At 48.6% G+C, this 21,366-nt stretch overlaps 2 protein-coding genes across 3 annotated transcripts in view; both read right to left on the bottom strand.

The window, feature by feature from the left end:
* Positions 1-520: 520 nt before the first annotated feature.
* Positions 521-9,806, bottom strand: LOC306819417 (PHD finger protein 20-like). Of its 2 annotated transcripts, none has more exons than XM_079373215.1 (18): positions 9,552-9,806; positions 8,017-8,096; positions 7,706-7,877; positions 7,469-7,553; positions 7,308-7,381; positions 7,041-7,233; positions 6,825-6,908; positions 6,396-6,455; positions 6,005-6,236; positions 5,819-5,928; positions 5,468-5,563; positions 5,136-5,222; positions 4,891-5,033; positions 4,464-4,563; positions 4,189-4,384; positions 3,907-4,105; positions 3,471-3,714; positions 521-1,721 (listed from the first exon to the last, which is right to left on the bottom strand). In XM_079373215.1, exons 2-18 carry the CDS (start codon positions 8,094-8,096, stop codon positions 1,585-1,587), a joined length of 2,292 nt encoding a protein of 763 aa, XP_079229341.1. In that variant the 5' UTR covers positions 9,552-9,806; the 3' UTR covers positions 521-1,584. The 2 variants fall into 2 exon arrangements, with proteins under 2 accessions (XP_079229341.1, XP_079229340.1); XM_079373214.1 differs by having other exon boundaries at positions 5,468-5,567; positions 5,820-5,928.
* A 286-nt stretch (positions 9,807-10,092) lies between these two features.
* ccdc135 (coiled-coil domain containing 135) overlaps positions 10,093-21,366 on the bottom strand; it is a 12,152-nt gene continuing 878 nt past the window's right edge. The window contains exons 2-18 of the mRNA XM_079373216.1: positions 20,856-20,953; positions 20,574-20,736; positions 20,366-20,491; positions 19,307-19,501; positions 19,082-19,204; positions 18,745-18,960; positions 18,514-18,648; positions 17,600-17,672; positions 15,917-16,045; positions 15,668-15,796; positions 13,978-14,174; positions 13,281-13,544; positions 12,097-12,207; positions 11,060-11,170; positions 10,767-10,961; positions 10,536-10,675; positions 10,093-10,242 (exon numbers count right to left, since the gene is read on the bottom strand). Of these exons, the coding sequence (XP_079229342.1) occupies positions 10,155-10,242; positions 10,536-10,675; positions 10,767-10,961; positions 11,060-11,170; positions 12,097-12,207; positions 13,281-13,544; positions 13,978-14,174; positions 15,668-15,796; positions 15,917-16,045; positions 17,600-17,672; positions 18,514-18,648; positions 18,745-18,960; positions 19,082-19,204; positions 19,307-19,501; positions 20,366-20,491; positions 20,574-20,736; positions 20,856-20,953 (2,493 nt within the window). The 3' untranslated portion in view covers positions 10,093-10,154. The remainder of the gene's footprint in view (positions 10,243-10,535; positions 10,676-10,766; positions 10,962-11,059; positions 11,171-12,096; positions 12,208-13,280; positions 13,545-13,977; positions 14,175-15,667; positions 15,797-15,916; positions 16,046-17,599; positions 17,673-18,513; positions 18,649-18,744; positions 18,961-19,081; positions 19,205-19,306; positions 19,502-20,365; positions 20,492-20,573; positions 20,737-20,855; positions 20,954-21,366) is intronic.

Genomic DNA, 21,366 nt, shown 5'->3' with positions numbered 1-21,366 from the left:
GACTCTGTTCCCAAAGGTTTAGACTCTGTTCCCAAAGGGTTAGACTCTGTTCCCAAAGGACCAGACTCTGTTCCCAAAGGTCCAGACTCTGTTCCCAAAGGTCCAGACTCTGTTCCCAAAGGTCCAGACTCTGTTCCCAAAGGTCCAGACTCTGTTCCCAAAGGTTTAGACTCTGTTCCCAAAGGGTTAGACTCTGTTCCCAAAGGTTTAGACTCTGTTCCCAAAGGTCCAGACTCTGTTCCCAAAGGTTTAGACTCTGTTCCCAAAGGTCCAGACTCTGTTCCCAAAGGGTTAGACTCTGTTCCCAAAGGTTTAGACTCTGTTCCCAAAGGTCCAGACTCTGTTCCCAAAGGTCCAGACTCTGTTCCCAAAGGTCCAGACTCTGTTCCCAAAGGTTTGGCTCGAACAGCTCCTCATTCTAAAGAAATGTTTCCTTCTTGAGGTAACAACAAGAAAAGCATCGAATTATATCAGTCTAGAAACGAAACGAGAAGAAATCGCACCTGATTAAGAGAAAGAGTTTATCAACAAAAAGATCTTTTTTAATTCTCTTAATATAAAGCTGGATCCTCATCTCTTTGCCATCATTTCTTTAAAATTTAAGTTGACTTCTGATACCCACACTTCACTCCTGCGTCAGAGTCTCCTCCGCTGCACACTCAGCTAAAAACAGTTTTCTACACCAGTCGTTTAAAACTACATTCCTCCTCTTTGAAGACATGATGGAATGAAACAGAAGAGATACATCTTCACATCTGCCGATTCGAAAGAGAGAGAGAGAGAGCGAGCGAGCGATGACAAACACATTAGCAACATTTGTATTTGTGAGCTGCTGATGCTCTCTTCCTCTGTGATCAGTCAGCCAATCAGAGGGCTGCTCTCTTCCTCTGTGATCAGTCAGCCAATCAGAGAGCTGCTCTCTTCCTGTGTGATCATGAAGGAAACCTGCTGTGTTGAAGCTTCTCTGACAACAATGCAGCAGCCAGTATGTCCTCCTTCTAACTTTAGATTCTGGATCTGATTGGACCAGAGAAGGTAGGCGGGGCTTTGAAGGCCGTTTTGGACGCCCCTGGGTTTGCCAGATATGAGAGCAGTTATCAGGTGAACAGGTGTTGCAGCGATGGAAGCGGGCAGTGGAACTGCTTCAGATAGAAGTGAAACTACTGCTGACATGTGTGATGTGAGCGTGTGCAGGATTCTCTCTCTCCTTCTGTCGCGGCTGTTTTCAGTTTATTACATGACTGAAGATCTGAAGTGTTCAACACGTGACACTAACAGTGTTTTGTTCCAAACATGGGATTAAAACGTTTATCTAAAGCCTTCAGACAACAACAACAACAGATGGTCACAAAGTTTGAGCCCGTCCTCACACAGGTGAGTGTTCTGGGAAATGTTCAGTCATTTCATAGAAACAGAACCCCCTCCACCAGAGGGGGGCGCTGTCACCGCCTCAGAGTCTCTCACTCTGAGACACTCTGTGACGAGGCCGTCTGGTCGTCTTCTCGCCTCCTGTCAGTCTTTCTGTCCAGCAAAGACTGAAGGGGTCAAAGGTCAAAGAGTTAAGGGTTCAGGGAATGAAAATTGTCAGTGCCAGACCGACAGCCGTCTCACGGTGCACAGGTCGCGCAGCAGTCTTCTGATTCGCTGTTTGAGCTGCGGGAGGCGGGACAAAGGGTCAGGAGGTTCTAACTCGCCCGAGTGGTCCAACCAGGACTCCAGTACTGAGAGAGAGAGAGAGAGGGACTTGTCAAAGCCAGGCACACACAAACATAAACGTCTTGCAGAGACCTGATCCCAACCCTCGTCCTGCAGAGACCTGATCCCAACCCTCGTCCTGCAGAGACCTGATCCCAACCCTCGTCCTGCAGAGACCTGATCCCAACCCTTGTCCTGCAGAGACCTGATCCTAATCCTCGTCCTGCAGAGACCTGATCCCAACCCTTGTCCTACAGAGACCTGACCCAAACCCTCGTCCTACAGAGCCCTGACCCCAACCCTCGTCCTGCAGAGCCCTGACCCCAACCCTCGTCCTGCAGAGCCCTGACCCAAACCCTTGTCCTGCAGAGCCCTGACCCCAACCCTCGTCCTGCAGAGCCCTGACCCCAACCCTTGTCCTGCAGAGACCTGACCCAAACCCTCGTCCTGCAGAGACCTGATCCCAACCCTTGTCCTGCAGAGACCTGATCCCAACACTCGTCCTACAGAGACCTGACCCCAACCCTCGTCCTGCAGAGCCCTGACCCAAACCCTCGTCCTGCAGAGACCTGATCCCAACCCTTGTCCTGCAGAGACCTGATCCCAACACTCGTCCTACAGAGACCTGATCCCAACCCTTGTCCTACAGAGACCTGATCCCAACCCTTGTCCTGCAGAGACCTGATCCCAACACTCGTCCTACAGAGACCTGATCCCAACCCTTGTCCTACAGAGACCTGACCCAAACCCTCGTCCTGCAGAGACCTGATCCCAACCCTCGTCCTACAGAGATCTGATCCCAACCCTCGTCCTGCAGAGCCCTGACCCCAACCCTTGTCCTGCAGAGACCTGATCCCAACACTCGTCCTACAGAGACCTGATCCCAACCCTTGTCCTACAGAGACCTGACCCAAACCCTCGTCCTGCAGAGACCTGATCCCAACCCTCGTCCTACAGAGATCTGATCCCAACCCTCGTCCTGCAGAGCCCTGACCCCAACCCTCGTCCTGCAGAGCCCTGACCCAAACCCTCGTCCTACAGAGCCCTGACCCCAACCCTCGTCCTGCAGAGCCCTGACCCCAACCCTCGTCCTGCAGAGCCCTGACCCCAACCCTCGTCCTGCAGAGCCCTGACCCAAACCCTCATCCTGCAGAGACCTGATCCCAACCCTTGTCCTGCAGAGACCTGATCCCAACCCTCGTCCTGCAGAGCCCTGACCCAAACCCTCGTCCTACAGAGACCTGACCCCAACACTCGTCCTGCAGAGCCCTGACCCAAACCCTCGTCCTGCAGAGCCCTGACCCAAACCCTCGTCCTGCAGAGCCCTGACCCAAACCCTCGTCCTGCAGAGCCCTGACCCAAACCCTCGTCCTGCAGAGCCCTGACCCAAACCCTCGTCCTGCAGAGCCCTGACCCAAACCCTCGTCCTGCAGAGCCCTGACCCAAACCCTCGTCCTGCAGAGCCCTGACCCAAACCCTCGTCCTGCAGAGCCCTGACCCAAACCCTCGTCCTGCAGAGCCCTGACCCAAACCCTCGTCCTGCAGAGACCTGACCCAAACCCTCGTCCTGCAGAGCCCTGACCCAAACCCTCGTCCTGCAGAGCCCTGACCCAAACCCTCGTCCTGCAGAGCCCTGACCCAAACCCTCGTCCTGCAGAGCCCTGACCCAAACCCTCGTCCTGCAGAGACCTGACCCAAACCCTCGTCCTGCAGAGACCTGACCCTCACTCTTCAGACACGTCTTCTTGTAAATAAATCTGAGTGTGTGTGTTTACCATCCAGCTCTCTCTCTATCATGTCCATCCTGGAGCTGATCTGCTGATGAAGACACTCGATGTGTTCCTGCAGGTTCAGCTGACACTCTGCCTCGGACGCTGCTCGGGGCTCTGCTGTCTGCATCTGAGTGTGTGTGCTGCTGTCTTTGTGTGTATTACTGTCTCTTCTTTGTGTTTGTGTTTCAGTGTGTGTGTCGTTGGGGAAGTCGGCTGGATTGTGGTCGACGTCCTCAGACTTGATTTCCTGTAGAAACAGACGCAGGCTTTATCACCGGCTCAAAGGCCAGCTGAAGACTCCTCTCTCTCTCTCCACAGCGCTCACATTACAAGTAGATATGTCATAGAAGTAGATATACTAGAATTAGATATATTAGACGTAGATATATTATAGAAGTAGATATATTAGAAGTTATGTTGAATAAACTGGACTCCATACCTTCAGCTCAAAGTCCTGCTCCTGCTTGACTGCAGCCGTATCCTCTGCTTTTTCCCATGATGCTCCAGGCTTCTGGTAGCAGTGCTCGCTGCTGACGTAACAAAGCGGCGTCTCTCCTCCCGGGCTGGATGTCAGCCTGGGCTCCTTCTCTTGTCTCCATGGTAACCTCCACAGCTGCAGGTCCGAACGTGATGGAGAGCTGCGTGTTCAAACAAACAGATCAAATATTCAGGTCGTGCCCGTGCTCGTTAACCGATAATCTATGCTGCTGCTGTCACTCACTGCAGCAGGTTGACTTTGAGCTGCAGCCCACTGAGGACCTGATTGAGGCCATGTGTGTGCGCCAGCAGGCGGTTGGTGTGTGAGATCTTGGAGGCGTTGATCTCTGAGTAGTTTTCCTTCACGCAGGACAGACCGAACATGTGACCAGATATCAACAAGTCCGGCTCTGGCAGGAAACGTTGAGCCCGCCTCCAACCTGGAGGTGCAGACAGGAGGAAACTGTCAACAGCCAATCAGAAGCTTTGAGCAGAGCAGCAGGTTGGAGCAGTGCGTACCTGCAGTGTGTCTGCAGTAGTAGCAGATGTAGTTGTGAGGGACGTTGTCTTCATATAAACCCATACAGGTGCCGTGCTGCCAACAGAGACACGACTCGCACTGCAGAGACACACAGCAGAACATTTCAACCGCCATGACGCCATGACGCCTTCACTGTGACCACCAGAGGCCGGCTTCACACACACATGTGCACACACACACACACACTTTGTCACCGTTTTACTGATCATCAGAAACGTTTGTAAAGAAGTGAACTTCTTCCTGTGTGTGTGTGTGTGTGTGTGTGTGTGTGTGTGTGTGTGTGTGTGTGTGTGTGTGTGTGTGTGTGTGTGTGTGTGTGTGTGTGTGTGTGTGTGTGTGTGTGTGTGTGTGTGTGTGTGTGTGTGTGTGTGTGTGCGTGTGTGTGTGTGTGTGTGTGTGTCCTACCTGGATCATGAAGTCGTTCTCTTCGTCCACCTCGCACACACACCTCACCACCTCACACTCATCTGTATCCATAGCAACAGGCCAAGAGGGCGTGTCCTCTCCACTCTCTGCTGTCAGTGTCGACCAGTCGCTGCCGTCGTCAGCTGAAAGACAGGAAGTCAGAGACGCACACACCTGACACGTTATCACCTTTTGTGTGTGTTCTTACCGTGTGTATTTGTGTGTTACCGTGTGTGTGTTGTCACCGTGTGTGTTGATGGCGTGCAGCTCCGTGGTCAGCTTCAGAGAGAGTGCAGGTCGGTCTGAGAGTTCGTCATCGCTGCTAACGAGTCCTGAAGAGACACAAAACACTCTTCAAGCTAACAGACGGAACATGGCGTCATGGCGTCATGGCGAGTTCTTCATGGACTCTGTCAGGGGGCGGGACAGGAAGTGTCCTTCAATAAGAACCATCGCCTCCTGCTCGAGCTCCAGACCGCTCCGTCCAGGGTCATCGTGGTCATGTGGTCATCAGCGTGATGACTGAAGCGATGGAAGAGCTGTAAAATAAAAAGGTGTGGAGCGTCATGGCGCTCACCTGAGTGACTCCTCCTCCTCTTCTTCTTCTTCTTCTTCTTCTTGAGTTTGACTCTCAGGAAGTTCTTCCTGTCCCTCCCTCCTTCCTTCTTCACTTCTGCCGAGAGAATCAGGACAAACATCTGAAACCTTCCTAATGACCTCTGGAGTCAGGCGCCTAACGCTTGTGATCGCCCGCTCGCTGCATAAAGAGAGAGAGGCCGGTAAACGCCAAGTTTACCATCGTCAAACCCTGAGGTAGAAACCATTGACTGGCTCACTGACCTTTAACCCCTCAGGATCCAGGATCCTGTCTGAAGACTACAGGGGGGTCAGAGGAGACGACCCTGTGATTGGACCACGGTTAACGTACCTGTTCCCATGGTGCTGTGCTCCCCGTCGTCATGGTGACAGGTACTGTCCTGGTCCTCAGTCCTCCCGTCTGGCATCACGTCGCCCCCTTTAGACGAGGACCTCCTCCTCCTGAAACAGCAGCCACCATAAGTTTCAAACACAACCTCTCTCTTCTCGCGCTCTTGCTCTGGGATGTCGTCCTGACCTGAGCGGCTCCTGCTCGCCGCCTCGCTCGCCGCCTCGCTCGCCGCCTCGCTCGCCGCCTCGCTCGCCGCCTCGCTCGTCCAGCTGCTCAGAGTGGTAGTACTTGATGTGGTAGTGGAGCAGACTGGCCTTCCTGAAGGACTTGGCGCAGCCGGCCGCGGGACACTTGAAGGGGTTGTGGTCGAGCTCGATGGAGAGGATGGGAGGAGGCTGGTTCTTTATCACCCTGTACACTGAGAGGGCAAAGGTCACGCATACTTCCTGTTTTCTCCTGCTCACAAGTTTTACTGAACACAACATTTCTCAGAAAAGGAGAAGCGGAGTTATTCCCTGTCAGCTGGTTGGCTGAGCTGGGCGCTGTGTTTACTGAGCATGCTCAGTGCGTCTCTTACGTGGTTCTCTGCTGAACTTGTGAGTTGTTGGGAGGTGAGCCTGACGCTCCAGCAGGACATCTGAGAAACGACAGAACAAAATCAATCAGCTTCACGTCTTCTCAGCCTGATCATGAAAGCTGTGGACGAGCGTGAATAAACGGCGTTTAGGATCAGCGCTCAGACTGAAAGCTGTGGACGAGCGTGAATAAACGGCGTTTAGGATCAGCGCTCAGACTGAAAGCTGTGGACGAGCGTGAATAAACGGCGTTTAGGATCAGCGCTCAGACTGAAAGCTGTGGACGAGCGTGAATAAACGGCGTTTAGGATCAGCGCTCAGACTGAAAGCTGTGGACGAGCGTGAATCAACGGCGTTCAGTTTGAGCTCCGCGGGGTCAAAGTGGGCGGATATAAACGTGCGTTTGATTGGAGCAGCTGCCTGATGTTTACCTTTGTCGAGGTGGGCGGGGTTAGGAGCAGCTGACTGGGAGGAGTCAGCTGTGATTGGCTCGTTGGGAGCTCCCCCGCTGTCACCTGAGAGAGGAGCGGCACATTAACATGAAGGTGAACAAGCTTCAACTTTCAGGGCCATTCATTTACCCACAATGCATTTCAGTACTTGTCATGACTGTACAGACGGGCGGCGTTTGATGGCGTGAAGCTTACTGTCATCGGTTTTCTTCTTTGTTGGTGGATGGGAGGATAAAGGTTCTGCCTTCCTCTTCTTCTCCTCCTCCACTCCTTCCTTCTCCTCTGTTTCCTCCTTCCTCTCCTCCTCCTCCTCACTCCCTCGACCATCCTCCTCGCCGCTCTCCCCTTCCTCCCATCCCTCGCTTCCCACCGCGCTCTTCTCAGACTTCTGTCACACAAACGGAGCATCAGAAATCACTCAAGACCAAACAAGACAACCAATAAGAATGGAGCATTTCTTACTTCCTGGAAAGGTTTGACCTTGGTGGGCTTCACAGTCCGAACCACGCCGTCATAGAAACGCACTGTGTAGGAGTCTGACACACACACACACACACACACACACAGAGGTCAAAGGTCAGAAACTCAAACACAGAGGTCAAAGGTCACAAACACAGCCTCACCGTCTCTGTTGACTCGCAGGATTTTGGCCGGGTAGAAACGACAGTCGGTCCAGCACGCCAAAACTTTAGACCCTGAAACGAATCTCTGAGAGAGAAGAGAGAACACACACACCTGTGACATCACTGAATATGACCGCCACGCCGTCAGGCGTGACATCACTGAATATGACCGCCACGCCATCAGGCGTGACATCCCTGATCCGCCCACAGCGTCTGTCGTACAGGAAACAGTCGTACCGGTTGTGAACACGGAGGATTCAGGCCCTGCCTCCTTAGGCTCACTCGCTCCAGAGGACGCAGGTACGGCGATGTCCATTGGAACCATTCATCGTGTCGCCGGCTCCACTGGCGGTAGTGGACCAGGACTTGCTCGGTATCGTAGTCGACCTTCTCGATGGTGGCCGGGTACCTGACCAGACCGTTTCAAAAAAAAGGTGACGCTTTATTAACCACAACAACTCGTTAACACAAACGACAATAGTGAACGAGTGTGTGTGTGTGTGTGTGTGTGTGTGTGTGTGTGTGTGTGTGTGTGTTGCGTGCCTGACCAGTTCTTGTGGCGGTCTCGGGCTTCCAGCTGAGCTCCGACCTCGAAGGTGATCCCTGATCTGTCGGGAGGAGTCTTCATCTGACAGAGAAAGAAAAAGAGCGTTAAATTTATCTCCTCTGAATCAGACGGTAAACTCTGACCACATGCAAACTACATGTGAACTACACGTAAACTACACGTGAACTACATGCAAACTACATGTGAACTACATGTGAACTACATGTAAACTACATGTGAACTACATTTGAACTACATGTAAACTACATGTGAACTACATGTGAACTACACGTGAACTACATGTGAACTACATGTGAACTACATTTGAACTACATGTAAACTACATGTGAACTACACGTAAACTACACGTGAACTACATGCAAACTACATGTGAACTACATGTGAACTACATGTGAACTACATGTGAACTACACGTGAACTACATGTGAACTACATGTGAACTACATGTGAACTACACGTGAACTACATGCAAACTACATGTGAACTACATGTGAACTACACGTGAACTACATGCAAACTACATGTGAACTACATGTGAACTACATGCGAACTACATGTGAACTACATGTGAACTACACGTGAACTACACGTGAACTACATGTAAACTACATGTGAACTACATGTGAACTACATGTGAACTACACGTAAACTACATGTGAACACATTTGAAAGGTTTCAGCACAGAGCCATGCAGGAGGACACAGTCATGTGTCTGAAGGAGGATTTAAAGGAATCTTCTGTAACTTTGATGATGGTGAAACGATGTTTAAAAAAAACTCCAAACTGACGAGTTTCTATCTTACGACATTCATTGATTTATGTGTTACAAAGACTTCTGTTTTAAAGTTACCTAAGAATAATTCCGCTGCACGTTACGTGATGACATCCTACGTTCATGACGTCACCAGGCTCTGAGATAACGGTTACACAGACAAAGTTTTTTGGCTTCAGTTTCTTTAAAGATATAAGTCTCCTCTAAATAACGAAGGGGTTAATGTGCGCGTGGAAACGTTCAAACTAAAAGTCGATCAGTGAAAATAACTCCAACACGACAACTCTTCTGTTGGCCTCTGTCAAAGAAGGGGATTGGCCAACGAACTGGCAAAGATATCTAGTCCTTGTTTTCATTGGGCCTCTCAGCTGTCAGTAGAGATTAGCCCCGCCCCCGTGGGCCGTTCGGAGATGTGACAGAAGCTAAAAATGCTAACAGTGAATGTTAGAGTTAGCTGCAGTCTGAAAGTAAAACACTCATGTCCTTCAGTCGGGTTATTGGAGAGCCGCCCGTCTGTTTTACGTTTATTCATTGAGCTCTTCTTGTTCAACACAGTTTAATCTTCTCCCCATTGACTATCAATAGATAAGCTAACGTAGCTAACGGTTAGCTTGTGCTAGCTCAGTCTGCAGCCTCAGTGACAGCTCGACCGGAAATGGAAACTTTCATCAAACCCGCCGTGCTCTTTACATTTAATATTCACACTTAAAGGAGAATAAAAGTACCACAAAAAGATGGATTACCTCTCGCGCTACTTGTGCACTGCACTCTTTAGTGCTGGTATGGTCACAATGCGCATGCGCGAGGGTAGCTGTCCAGCTGGTTTGTGTTTATCTGACTGTCTATTGGAGGATGGTGTTTATCTGACTGTCTATTGGAGGATGGTGTTTATCTGACTGTCTATTGGAGGGAATGAAATGTGACGCGTTTTATTCATTAATTATTCATAGTAATTAATGATGTGTGCCCTCACTGCAGCAATGAGAGGTTTACAGTTTATGGGATATACAGACAAAGGGAAGTTTATTTCAACATCACATTCAGCAACTAGGTGATTGAAAGTGTTCAAATACGACATGAAAAGACAAAATGCAGAAAATATAAAAATCTTTCCAACAAACGAACAAAACAACAAACGTTATGATGTCGACCTGTTTTATTTTCAATCTTGAGCTTTGTAAATGAATGAAAGAGGAGCGGATGACAAAACATTATTCTTCCTTCTGCTCCTTTCATCGAAGATACCGGGGGTACGATGAGGTCCCTGCTGTGTGCACAGTGTCTGCAGATAACTTTAGTTTTGAATAAAGACTGACTGGTGATTCTAAAGAAGTCGTGTGATTGGCTCAGCCTTTCAGGTGGGGGGCCAGGCGAGGGTCTTCTCTCAGCCTGTGACTGAAAGCAGCGAATCTCTGAGCAGCTTCCTCCTCGTGCCTGAAACAAACAAACACACAGACACATGATGAAATACACACTTAGGGCGCCGGTGGCCTAGTGGTTAGTTTAGGAAAAGCAGGCGTCCTGGGTTCATATCTGACCTGTGGCTCCTCCCCTTTCTCTCTCTGATATTAAGGATAAGGATGCTGTCTGTGAGTGTGTGCAGTGTGCAATAAGTCCAGCTGTAGTTTAACACCACTGAATGACGTCACTCTGTAAATCTGTATGCAGTCTACAGACAGTAATATGGCTGACATGGTCGTGTGTTCAGTGTGGACGGGGGCGCGTACATCCTGAGCCGTGTCTTGGTGACTTGTATTCGCAGGGTTTTCTCAGTGCAGTAGCTCCGGTACTCGTCTCTCTGTGGCTCCGTCATGGTGAGCTGGTTCTTCTGGAACCACAGCTGCTTGCTCTGCAGCTCCTCCGTCTCCTAAACACAAGTTGATGAGAACATGTGAGCATGTCCACTAAAGAGCAGATGACCCAGAGGAGTGTTCGGTCCACACTGTGGAGTGCTTCACCTTTTCGTAGCGCTCCTGGATGAGGTTGGCCTGCTCCACCAGCCTCTGTTGAAACTGGCTCAAACAGTGTTGGTGGATCTGCAGGGCGTCCTGGCGGCTCAGACTCTTTGGGTTGTTCAGTTTGATGAGGAAAGGAGCCAGGATGTCGTTCTTCTTCTGCTGCAGCCAGCGCGTCTCCTCTGCAGCCTGACGCTCCTACAGCAGCACAAAGTGAGGCGTGTTGGTCTGTGGGAGGCTGCTGAGTGTTTCTGAGCCTCTCAGAGGGCCTTCAAACACACGGCCTCATTTCTTACCATTTCCTGCCTCTGGCTGCGCGCTCCCGCCGCTCCCCTGGATGTCCACGGTGAGAATTCAAGCTCAACGCCTTCCTGCTCCTCTTGTCTGCACGCCACAATCTCCCTCATCTGCTCGCACAAACACGTAGGAAATGTTAGCGTGATGAGTGTCACTCCCTTCTGTGACGACACATCCGGTTTTCTGTTTTAACACAGAACTAAACTTCAGCAGACTGTGTCATGAATTCTTTCTGTTTCTGGGCTTCAGTTCTTTAAAGGTTGATTTGAACAGATACAAAAACACGGACACACTTGAACAGTCATCATAGGCCAGTTTTCAACACTGTCCCTGGTAGGGCTTTTAGTTAAGAAATAACAATACACACCTTATTAAAAACACTGATCCACATGAACATTGATAACATTGGATGTTGTTTCATGTGATGAACGTAAGGACACCCTGCAAGGTGCTCCTTCAAAGGGGAACTCCTCTTTTCTAACCCGCTCCTGTTTGTGGTCAGACAGATGAAGCCACTGAAGAGCTTCTTGTTTCCTCTGATGGCTCTGATTGCATCATCGGTCTGACAGTCGAGCACACGGATCCTTCTGTTGCAGATCTACGTCACATAGCTTTGTTAATTCCTGACTCTGAGGCTTAAGACCCATTTTTATTCCCTGGCTTTTTAACTTTGCGTGAGTTTTGTGGTCCTCTGTGTCTTTTACTTATTTTACTAGTTTACTACATCTTTTATTGATCTTATTGTTTTATTTATGGAATCACCTTGGAAATTTGTTATTATTTTTTGTTTAGATAGATAGATAGATACTTTATTGATCCCGAGGGAAATTTAATTGTTTTTATTATTATATGTACAGCACTTTGGAGACATTTCTTTGTTGTTTAAATGTGCTATATAAATAAAGTGGATTGGATTGGATTGGTTAGCTTCTCCTCTGTTTGTGAGAGTAGAATAGCTGAGGTGGGTTCAGGCACCAGCGTCCTACGTGCCCTCAAAGGGGGCCGGTTTAAAGGTGACACATGGTCATCAGGTTACCTGCTTCAAAGAGCGAACCACCTGAAGGACCGCCTCCTCCTCGTCCCTCACCAGAGCCGCCAGCAGCTCATACAGAGCCAGAGAGGTCAGGGTGTTCTCACAGGGACCCACCTGAACACACACACACAGGTACACATAAACACACACACACACAGGTACACATAAACACAGGTACACATAAACACACACACACACAGGTACACATAAACACACACACACACAGGTACACATAAACACACACACACACAGGTACACATAAACACACACACACACAGGTACACATAAACACACACACACACAGGTACACATAAACACACACACACACAGGTACACATAAACACACACACACACAGGTACACATAAACACACACACACACACAGGTACACATAAACACAGGTACACATAAACACACACACACACAGGTACACATAAACACACACACACACACAGGTACACATAAACACAAACACACACACACAGGTACACATAAACACACACACACACACAGGTACACATAAACACAAACACACACACAGGTACACATAAACACACACACACACACACACACAGGTACACATAAACACAGGTACACATAAACACACACACAGGTACACATAAACACACACACACACACACACACACAGGTACACATAAACACACACACACACACAGGTACACATAAACACACACACACACACAGGTACACATAAACACACACACACACAGGTACACATAAACACACACACACACAGGTACACATAAACACACACACACACACACACACACACACAGGTACACATAAACACACACACACACACAGGTACACATACACACACACACACACACAGGTACACATACACACACACACATACACACAGGTACACACACACACACAGGTACACACACACATATACACAGGTTACTTCTATGTATGGTCCCAGAATCAACCTGGAGCTGCTCAGAAGCTCCTGGTTGATCTCCCTGTGTGTGTGTACCTGTGTGTGTGTGTACCTGTGTGTGTGTACCTGTGTGTGTATATGTGTGTGTATCTGCATGTATGTGTGTGTACCAGTGTGTGTAACTGTGTGTGTGTGTACCAGTGTGTGTGTGTACCAGTGTGTGTACCTGTGTGTGTACCAGTGTGTATGTACCAGTGTGTGTGTACCAGTGTGTGTGTGAGTACCTGGAAGCTGGAGACCATGTCAGGTGTGAAGTCCTCGGCCTTCTCTCTCTCCGTTGACTCACGAGGTTTGACAAAGCTCCTTGTTGAAGCGATGTCTCGGTTCTCCTCTAAGTGATAGATCAACTCTATACGTCTCTCAGCCAATAGGAACACTCGCTGGGCCACGTCTTCATTTGCAGGTTTAGATGAGTTACGATGGAACCGCTCCACCACTTTCTGAACACACACACACACACACACACACACACACACACACACACACACACACACAGATGTAAATCAGTGATAACAGAGGACGAGCTTCTGTGCTGTAGAAAGAAACGTAAACTGTTTCATTTGGGAAGAAATCTGTTAGAATTCCTTTACTGTAAAAGGAAAGAAGGCATGTTTGACTTCTGTCCTGCTGCAGAGGGAAACCTACAGCTGTGTCAGAGTGCAGGTGGAGGGAACATCCTGCATCCTTCCTCCCCCCCTCCATCAGAGAGGGCCGGTCCTGCTCTCGGCCTCTCTACCTTTTTAAATACATGAAGACATCCTGGTGGAGCCATCTCCTTAATGAAGTCTCTCCTGATTGGATAGCTGTGATTTATATGTGAGCTACATACAGGAAGTCTTCAAAGGTTTGAGGCTGAGCTGTTTCATATCAAACACTCACAGTCTGGTTCAGTCCATGTTGCTCCTGGTTCAGATATCTTACCCTTAGCCATCGATTCTCCAGATCAACAAACACATCGACGTGTCGATCAAAAGCAGCATGGCGGTAGTACAGGAGGTCATTCCTGCCCTCGAAGAACTCCGTCATTTCACTGGGTGACTCCACCCTCCGCACCAGATCGTCCACACGGGCAGCTCTGTTGAACTCCATGTGATGCTCGCTGTCCGTGTACCTGTGAACTGTGCAGAACAAAACCTCAGCAGACCGCCAGCCAGGAGGTCAAAGATCAACGCCATCGAACACGGACAAGTCCCGGACACCACAGTGTGTACCTGTGTGTGTGTACCTGTGTGTGTGTGTGTGTGTACCTGTGTGTACCTGTGTGTGTGTGTGTGTGTGTACCTGTGTACCTGTGTGTGTGTGTGTACCTGTGTGTGTGTGTACCTGTGTGTGTGTGTGTGTGTGTGTGTGTGTGTGTGTGTATGTACCTGTGTGTGTGTGTGTGTGTGTGTGTGTGTGTGTGTGTACCTGTGTGTGCCAGGAGGTCAAATATCAACACCATCGAACACGGACAAGTCCGGACACCACAGTGTGTACCTGTGTGTGTGTGTGTGTGTGTGTGTGTGTGTGTGTACCTGTGTGTGTACCTGTGTGTACCTGTGTGTGTGTGTACCTGTGTGTGTGTGTGTGTGTACCTGTGTGTGTACCTGTGTACCTGTGTGTGTGTGTACCTGTGTGTGTGTGTGTGTGTACCTGTGTGTACCTGTGTGTGTACCTGTGTGTGTGTGTACCTGTGTGTGTGTGTGTACCTGTGTGTGTGTGTGTGTGTGTACCTGTGTGTACCTGTGTGTGTACCTGTGTGTGTGTGTACCTGTGTGTGTGTGTGTGTGTGTACCTGTGTGTGTGTACCTGTGTGTGTACCTGTGTGTGTGTACCTGTGTGTACCTGTGTGTGTGTACCTGTGTGTGTGTGTGTACCTGTGTGTGTGTACCTGTGTGTGTGTGTGTACCTGTGTGTGTGTACCTGTGTGTGTGTACCTGTGTGTACCTGTGTGTGTGTACCTGTGTGTACCTGTGTGTGTACCTGTGTGTGTGTGTGTGTGTGTGTACCTGTGTGTGTGTGTGTGTGTGTACCTGTGTGTGTGTACCTGTGTGTACCTGTGTGTGTGTACCTGTGTGTGTACCTGTGTGTGTGTGTACCTGTGTGTGTGTGTGTGTGTGTACCTGTGTGTGTGTACCTGTGTGTGTATGTGTGTGTGTGTACCTGTGTGTGTGTACCTGTGTGTGTGTACCTGTGTGTGTGTACCTGTGTGTGTGTACCTGTGTGTGTGTACCTGTGTGTGTGTACCTGTGTGTGTGTGTGTGTGTGTGTACCTGTGTGTGTGTGTACCTGTGTGTGTATGTGTGTGTATTTACCTGAGTGTGTGTATACTGTGTGTGTACCTGTGTGTGTGTATACTGTGTGTGTACCTGTGTGTGTGTATACCGTGTGTGTACCTGTGTGTGTGTATACTGTGTGTGTGTGTGGGAAACTATTCTATTCATGGTGGACTTAGTTTGAATCCCCTGAAAGTAAAATATACGACTTTCAGACTGCAGGAATAATAATCGTCCTTCCACATCATGTTTTGTGGTGTTTCGATGTGCACAGTATTTTAACTTTGTTGTAATAAATGAAGGAGGCAGGATGTCAGACACTGAGTCCCACTGCACGAACTGTGTGTCACTATTACATAGAAGCTGGAAACGTCTCCCGTGTTTGAAGCGTTCTGTGGTGACCTTGTTGACCTCGTTGACCTCCCTCTCTTCAAGGTGGTCCTTCCTGTTTTTATAAAACTCCATCACTCTGACCACCTCAGTACCTTCAACACACACAAACATTCACTTAAAATTCTGTAGGGACCATTAAAATACCTTCAAGCTGCCTCCTCCTGTTGCTCCATGCAATAACAAAAGGTATCCAATGACCCGTTAACACTCACAGTCCAGATCTTTGTAGGTAGTCAGCCTCCTGACCAGGCCGTCTGTCCTCAGGTACTCTGCAAACCTCTCAAGCTTTGCCTTCCTGTACAGGCTAACCTTCTTCATTTCCGGAAAGCGGTTCTCCAGATCTGAAAAGGACATAAAACATCAGGGAACATGTCTCTAAATGTCCTACAGGAGGTAGAGTCTGCAGTTATCAGACCTGCTGGTACTTACAGTCTCTAAATGTCCTACAGGAGGTAGAGTCTGCAGTTATCAGACCTGCTGGTACCTACAGTCTCTAAACTACAGGAGGTAGAGTCTGCAGTTATCAGACCTGCTGGTACCTACAGTCTCTAAACTACAGGAGGTAGAGTCTGCAGTTATCAGACCTGCTGGTACCTACAGTCTCTAAACTACAGGAGGTAGAGTCTGCAGTTATCAGACCTGCTGGTACCTACAGTCTCTAAACTACAGGAGGTAGAGTCTGCAGTTATCAGACCTGCTGGTACCTACAGTCTCTAAACTACAGGAGGTAGAGTTTGCAGTTATCAGACCTGCTGGTACCTACAGTCTCTAAACTACAGGAGGTAGAGTCTGCAGTTATCAGACCTGCTGGTACCTACAGTCTCTAAACTACAGGAGGTAGAGTCTGCAGTTATCAGACCTGCTGGTACCTACAGTCTCTAAACTACAGGAGGTAGAGTCTGCAGTTATCAGACCTGCTGGTACCTACAGTCTCTAAATGTCCTACAGGAGGTAGAGTCCGCAGTTATCAGACCTGCTGGTACCTACAGTCTCTAAACTACAGGAGGTAGAGTCTGCAGTTATCAGACCTGCTGGTACCTACAGTCTCTAAACTACAGGAGGTAGAGTCTGCAGTTATCAGACCTGCTGGTACCTACAGTCTCTAAACTACAGGAGGTAGAGTCTGCAGTTATCAGACCTGCTGGTACCTACAGTCTCTAAACTACAGGAGGTAGAGTCTGCAGTTATCAGACCTGCTGGTACCTACAGTCTCTAAATGTCCTACAGGAGGTAGAGTCTGCAGTTATCAGACCTGCTGGTACCTACAGTCTCTAAACTACAGGAGGTAGAGTCTGCAGTTATCAGACCTGCTGGTACCTACAGTCTCTAAACTACAGGAGGTAGAGTCTGCAGTTATCAGACCTGCTGGTACCTACAGTCTCTAAATGTCCTACAGGAGGTAGAGTCTGCAGTTATCAGACCTGCTGGTACCTACAGTCTCTAAACTACAGGTGGTAGAGTCTGCAGTTATCAGACCTGCTGGTACCTACAGTCTCTAAACTACAGGAGGTAGAGTCTGCAGTTATCAGACCTGCTGGTACCTACAGTCTCTAAACTACAGGAGGTAGAGTCTGCAGTTATCAGACCTGCTGGCACCTACAGTCTCTAAATGTCCTACAGGAGGTAGAGTCTGCAGTTATCAGACCTGCTGGTACCTACAGTCTCTAAACTACAGGAGGTAGAGTCTGCAGTTATCAGACCTGCTGGTACCTACAGTCTCTGGTTTGAAAATAAAGACAAGTTTTAAAAAAACAGCTCATCAGCGGTCTGATCTTAAAGAAAGTACATCTTTTATTGAGTTCTCCACTTTTAAAGATGGAGTAACATCACAAAATAGACTTTACACATAAATGGGTGGGGTCACTTACAGCATAATTTAGAAAGTGTTATGGTACCTTCTTTAGAGATTGAGATGGAACTGGTCCAGGATCTGGGCATCTCAAAAACTCTGCGTATCTCCTGCTTCACCTTCAAAAGAAACAACAAAGCAGCATGGAATTTAGATTTGACTACATGTTTGGTCAAATGATGTTTGGTGGCCATGCAGGTTTATCAGTGAGCGTGATGATGTCTAACTGTCCTGAATAAATGCCCCAAAATGAAACAGCTGCTTTAAACACTTTCTGAAGTGTTTGTTTAAAAAAAAGGTGTAAACGCTGCAAAAGTAACATGAAACATGTAACAAGCAGAAACTTCAAAAACAATACACAAGAAATGACAGATCAGAAGACAAACTCAACTTGACCCCTAGGGTTTAAAATGAGTACTGCAGTCGAAACTCTAATCATCACAGAGAGCTGTCTGGCTCCGCCCCTCCTCTCACACAGGTCAGCATGTGGTGGACACTGTAGCTTCAGTGTTTAGCCAGCTCTGCATGTGGTGGACACTGTAGCTTCAGTGTTTAGCCAGCTCTGCATGTGGTGGACACTGTAGCTTCAGTGTTTAGCCAGCTCTGCATGTGATGGACACTGTAGCTTCAGTGTTTAGCCAGCTCTGCATGTAGAGACACTGTAGCTTCAGTGTTTAGCCAGCTCTGCATGTGGTGGACACTGTAGCTTCAGTGTTTAGCCAGCTCTGCATGTGGTGGACACTGTAGCTTCAGTGTTTAGCCAGCTCTGCATGTAGAGACACTGTAGCTTCAGTGTTTAGCCAGCTCTGCATGTAGAGACACTGTAGCTTCAGTGTTTAGCCAGCTCTGCATGTAGAGACACTGTAGCTTCAGTGTTTAGCCAGCTCTGCATGTGTCTGTAAACCTGAGGCACACACACACACACACACTTTATAAAGATACTCAGGGAAACACGCGTACCTTCTCGTCTTTAATAAAATTCCTCGTCTTGCTCTCCTTCCTTTTCAACACTTCCAGAATCAGACGCCTTTTACTGGTCGCACCAAACAACAGAGGCTCCCACAGGTTTACATCTTCCAGGTCAAACACCATATTCTACACACACACACACACACACACACACACACAGAGCTGGATTATATTGGGTCTGACTGTAACAGTGCCTCATGCTGAGAGTTGTTGGAGCCTCACAGCACAGCTGTTACTGCAGTCCTGCACGTTGACGTAGTAGTTGAAGTTGTTCCACACGCTGTCGATGCCCAGGAAGTTATCGTCGTCAGTGGAGTAGCTGTTTCCTGTCAGAGGGTCAATGAAGAAGTTGTCCTGTACGCTGCGGCTCCCTGACAGCACCAGCACCCAGCAGTGTCTGCGCAGGCCCCGCAGGGGGTCAGCTGCTCGCTGCTCACTCTGTAAAAATAACTGTTCTCATCTTTCTCATGTTATTACGCTCTCATGGCCTCCAGCTAGATTCTAGTATTTTATTAGTACAATAATGTTCTGTTTCCACGGTTATCGATGATCACTGTACCTCCTGAAGTTTCTGAAGCAGCGCCACTTCAGCATCTTGTTCCTTCTTCTCTTGCTGCATCAGCTCCGCCTGTGGTTTGGGTGTGTATTTATTCTCCTCTGGCTGCTGCTCACAAGTCACAGTCTGCCAACAGAAAGCACAGCCGCACACACTGTGAGTCACACTGACTGTTTGCTATGGTACAAGACGTTCACCATCGACTGTATGGACCAGAGCAGTGCCTACCTCCACCTGTGTGTCCAGCAGGGGGCGCTCCTGCAGACTCTGGTCCAGCAGACACAGCTCTTTGACAGCATAGCCGCTGACACAGTAGGCATCGTACTTGTCACCAAGCAGCAGGCTGCACAGCAGGGAGGCATATTCCAAACATGTGGCTCTGCGACTGTGCAGCACCGAGGTGGAGGAGAAGAGTCTCTGGGGCTGAGACAAAAACACATACTGAGACACTTCTTCAATACTTCAATAGTCTCAAAAAACAACAACAACAGTGATGTTCAGGTGACACACAGACAGAGAGCAGCAGGGGCCATTTAAAATCACAGCTCATCAAATCCTCAGCTGGCTCGAGTCCTTCTGATTCTTCTGTTTGTGTCTCTTCAGACAGACAGAAGAGGTGAAACAACCATGACAGCCTGAAGTGTGCGCTCAGTGATGTCACTACTTTGCTCTTAAAAACCAGAAACTACCCAGCAGTGCTGGAGGCCTCACACTTTGATTTCTTGTCTTTTATCTGATTCGATATAAAAACATAGAAATCGTGTTGTAACTGAAACTTTTATCTGAATGTCTGAGGAGACGAGGACAACATGGTTGCCTAAACCAGTGATTCTCAAAGTGGGGTCCAAGGACCCCTATGGGTCCGGGAACCATAGCTTGGGGATGCACAGATTAATTTACAAAATTATAAAAGTGTGCTGTAACATTGAAAAAGCATATCTAGAAACTGGAACCTCTTCCACCAATAAAATACTCACACACTTTAGTTTTGTGCCAATAGATCATTGTGTTGTATTAATATATGCTCATCAATGTTACAATAATGACGGGCTCTCACCTGAAAGTGATCCACCGTAAACTAGTTTATTCCTGCTGTAAAAGTTTAATGAAAGGATCTCATGGAGATTCAGCCTCAAGTGGACACCTGAGGAACTGCAGCCTGTCTGCAGTAACAGGACCTGAACATCTTCTTCAAAGACTCTGCTGGATCAGGATGTGAAGTGATGAACAAACCTGACAGATTCTTTAAACACACTGTCCTAACCCCAGATCATATGATGGTCTCACCAGCTGCTCAGGGGGATCCAAAGGGACCAGGGACAGGACGTCAGCCACTAAACGGGCACTGGCGTCCCAGCCGAAGACGTCTGGGTGGCTTGGTGCTGTTGGCTGAAGAGTTGTAGAAACAAACTTCTGAAGACAGAAAAGAGACGGAGCGATGAGCAACATGTTGAGTGTTCAAAGAAGAGAGAGAGCAGAGGATCCTGAACTCCACCTTGACTCCACACTCGTTGAGCGGGCACAACAGCAGAGGACTGCGCTCAGGAAACAAGTCAGAAAACTGGCGTTGGAAGTTGTTTGCCATGTTCAGCAGGCGGATCTCCTGCGGGGAGTTGACCCTGTAGGACTCAGGAAACTCAGGGTCCTGGTTCACACAGCTGAAGACCAGAGAGGGAACGTTCACCATCACTTCATCTCAGATCTGTTCACAAAGGCTTTAACATGTGTGTGTGTGTGTGTGTGTGTGTGTGTGTGTGTGTGTGTGTGACTCACTCACTGTGTGTCTGTCCCACTCAGCGTCTCCTCCAGCTCTGTCGGCTTTCTGTCCTCCTCTTGTTTCTTCTGACCTCGTCTAGACTTTAGTGCAGTCTCCATCTTAAAACAAAAGAGGGGGGGGGGACACTTCATGTGTCTCTTCCTGGAGCTGATGGAGAGGGGGGGGGACACTTCATGTGTCTCTTCCTGGAGCTGATGGAGAGGGGGGACACTTCATGTGTCTCTTCCTGGAGCTGATGGAGAGGGGGGAGGACACTTGATGTGTCCATCATGATTTGACATTATAGTGTGTTTAGTTGTTGATGATGTTTCACTGATATCCTTCAACAGAGACTGAAGAAAGCTCCGGAACATTTCAGTGAAAGATGTAAAATAATGAATGTTTTCTTCTTCATGTTGAATGTGTCCTGCTCTGTTTGTGATGAGCTGCAGTTTAACCACTTTAAAGAGTCACAGCAGCACATTGAGTTCAGAGACCAGTTCTTAGAGTCAGTTCTAAGGTGAACTAACCA

This window comes from Symphodus melops (assembly GCF_947650265.1).
Source record: "Symphodus melops genome assembly, contig: scaffold_130, whole genome shotgun sequence".
Classification (NCBI taxonomy): Eukaryota; Metazoa; Chordata; class Actinopteri; order Labriformes; family Labridae; genus Symphodus; species Symphodus melops.
Note: the sequence above shows the minus strand (reverse complement) of the source record. Positions and strands in the feature narration are given on the sequence as shown.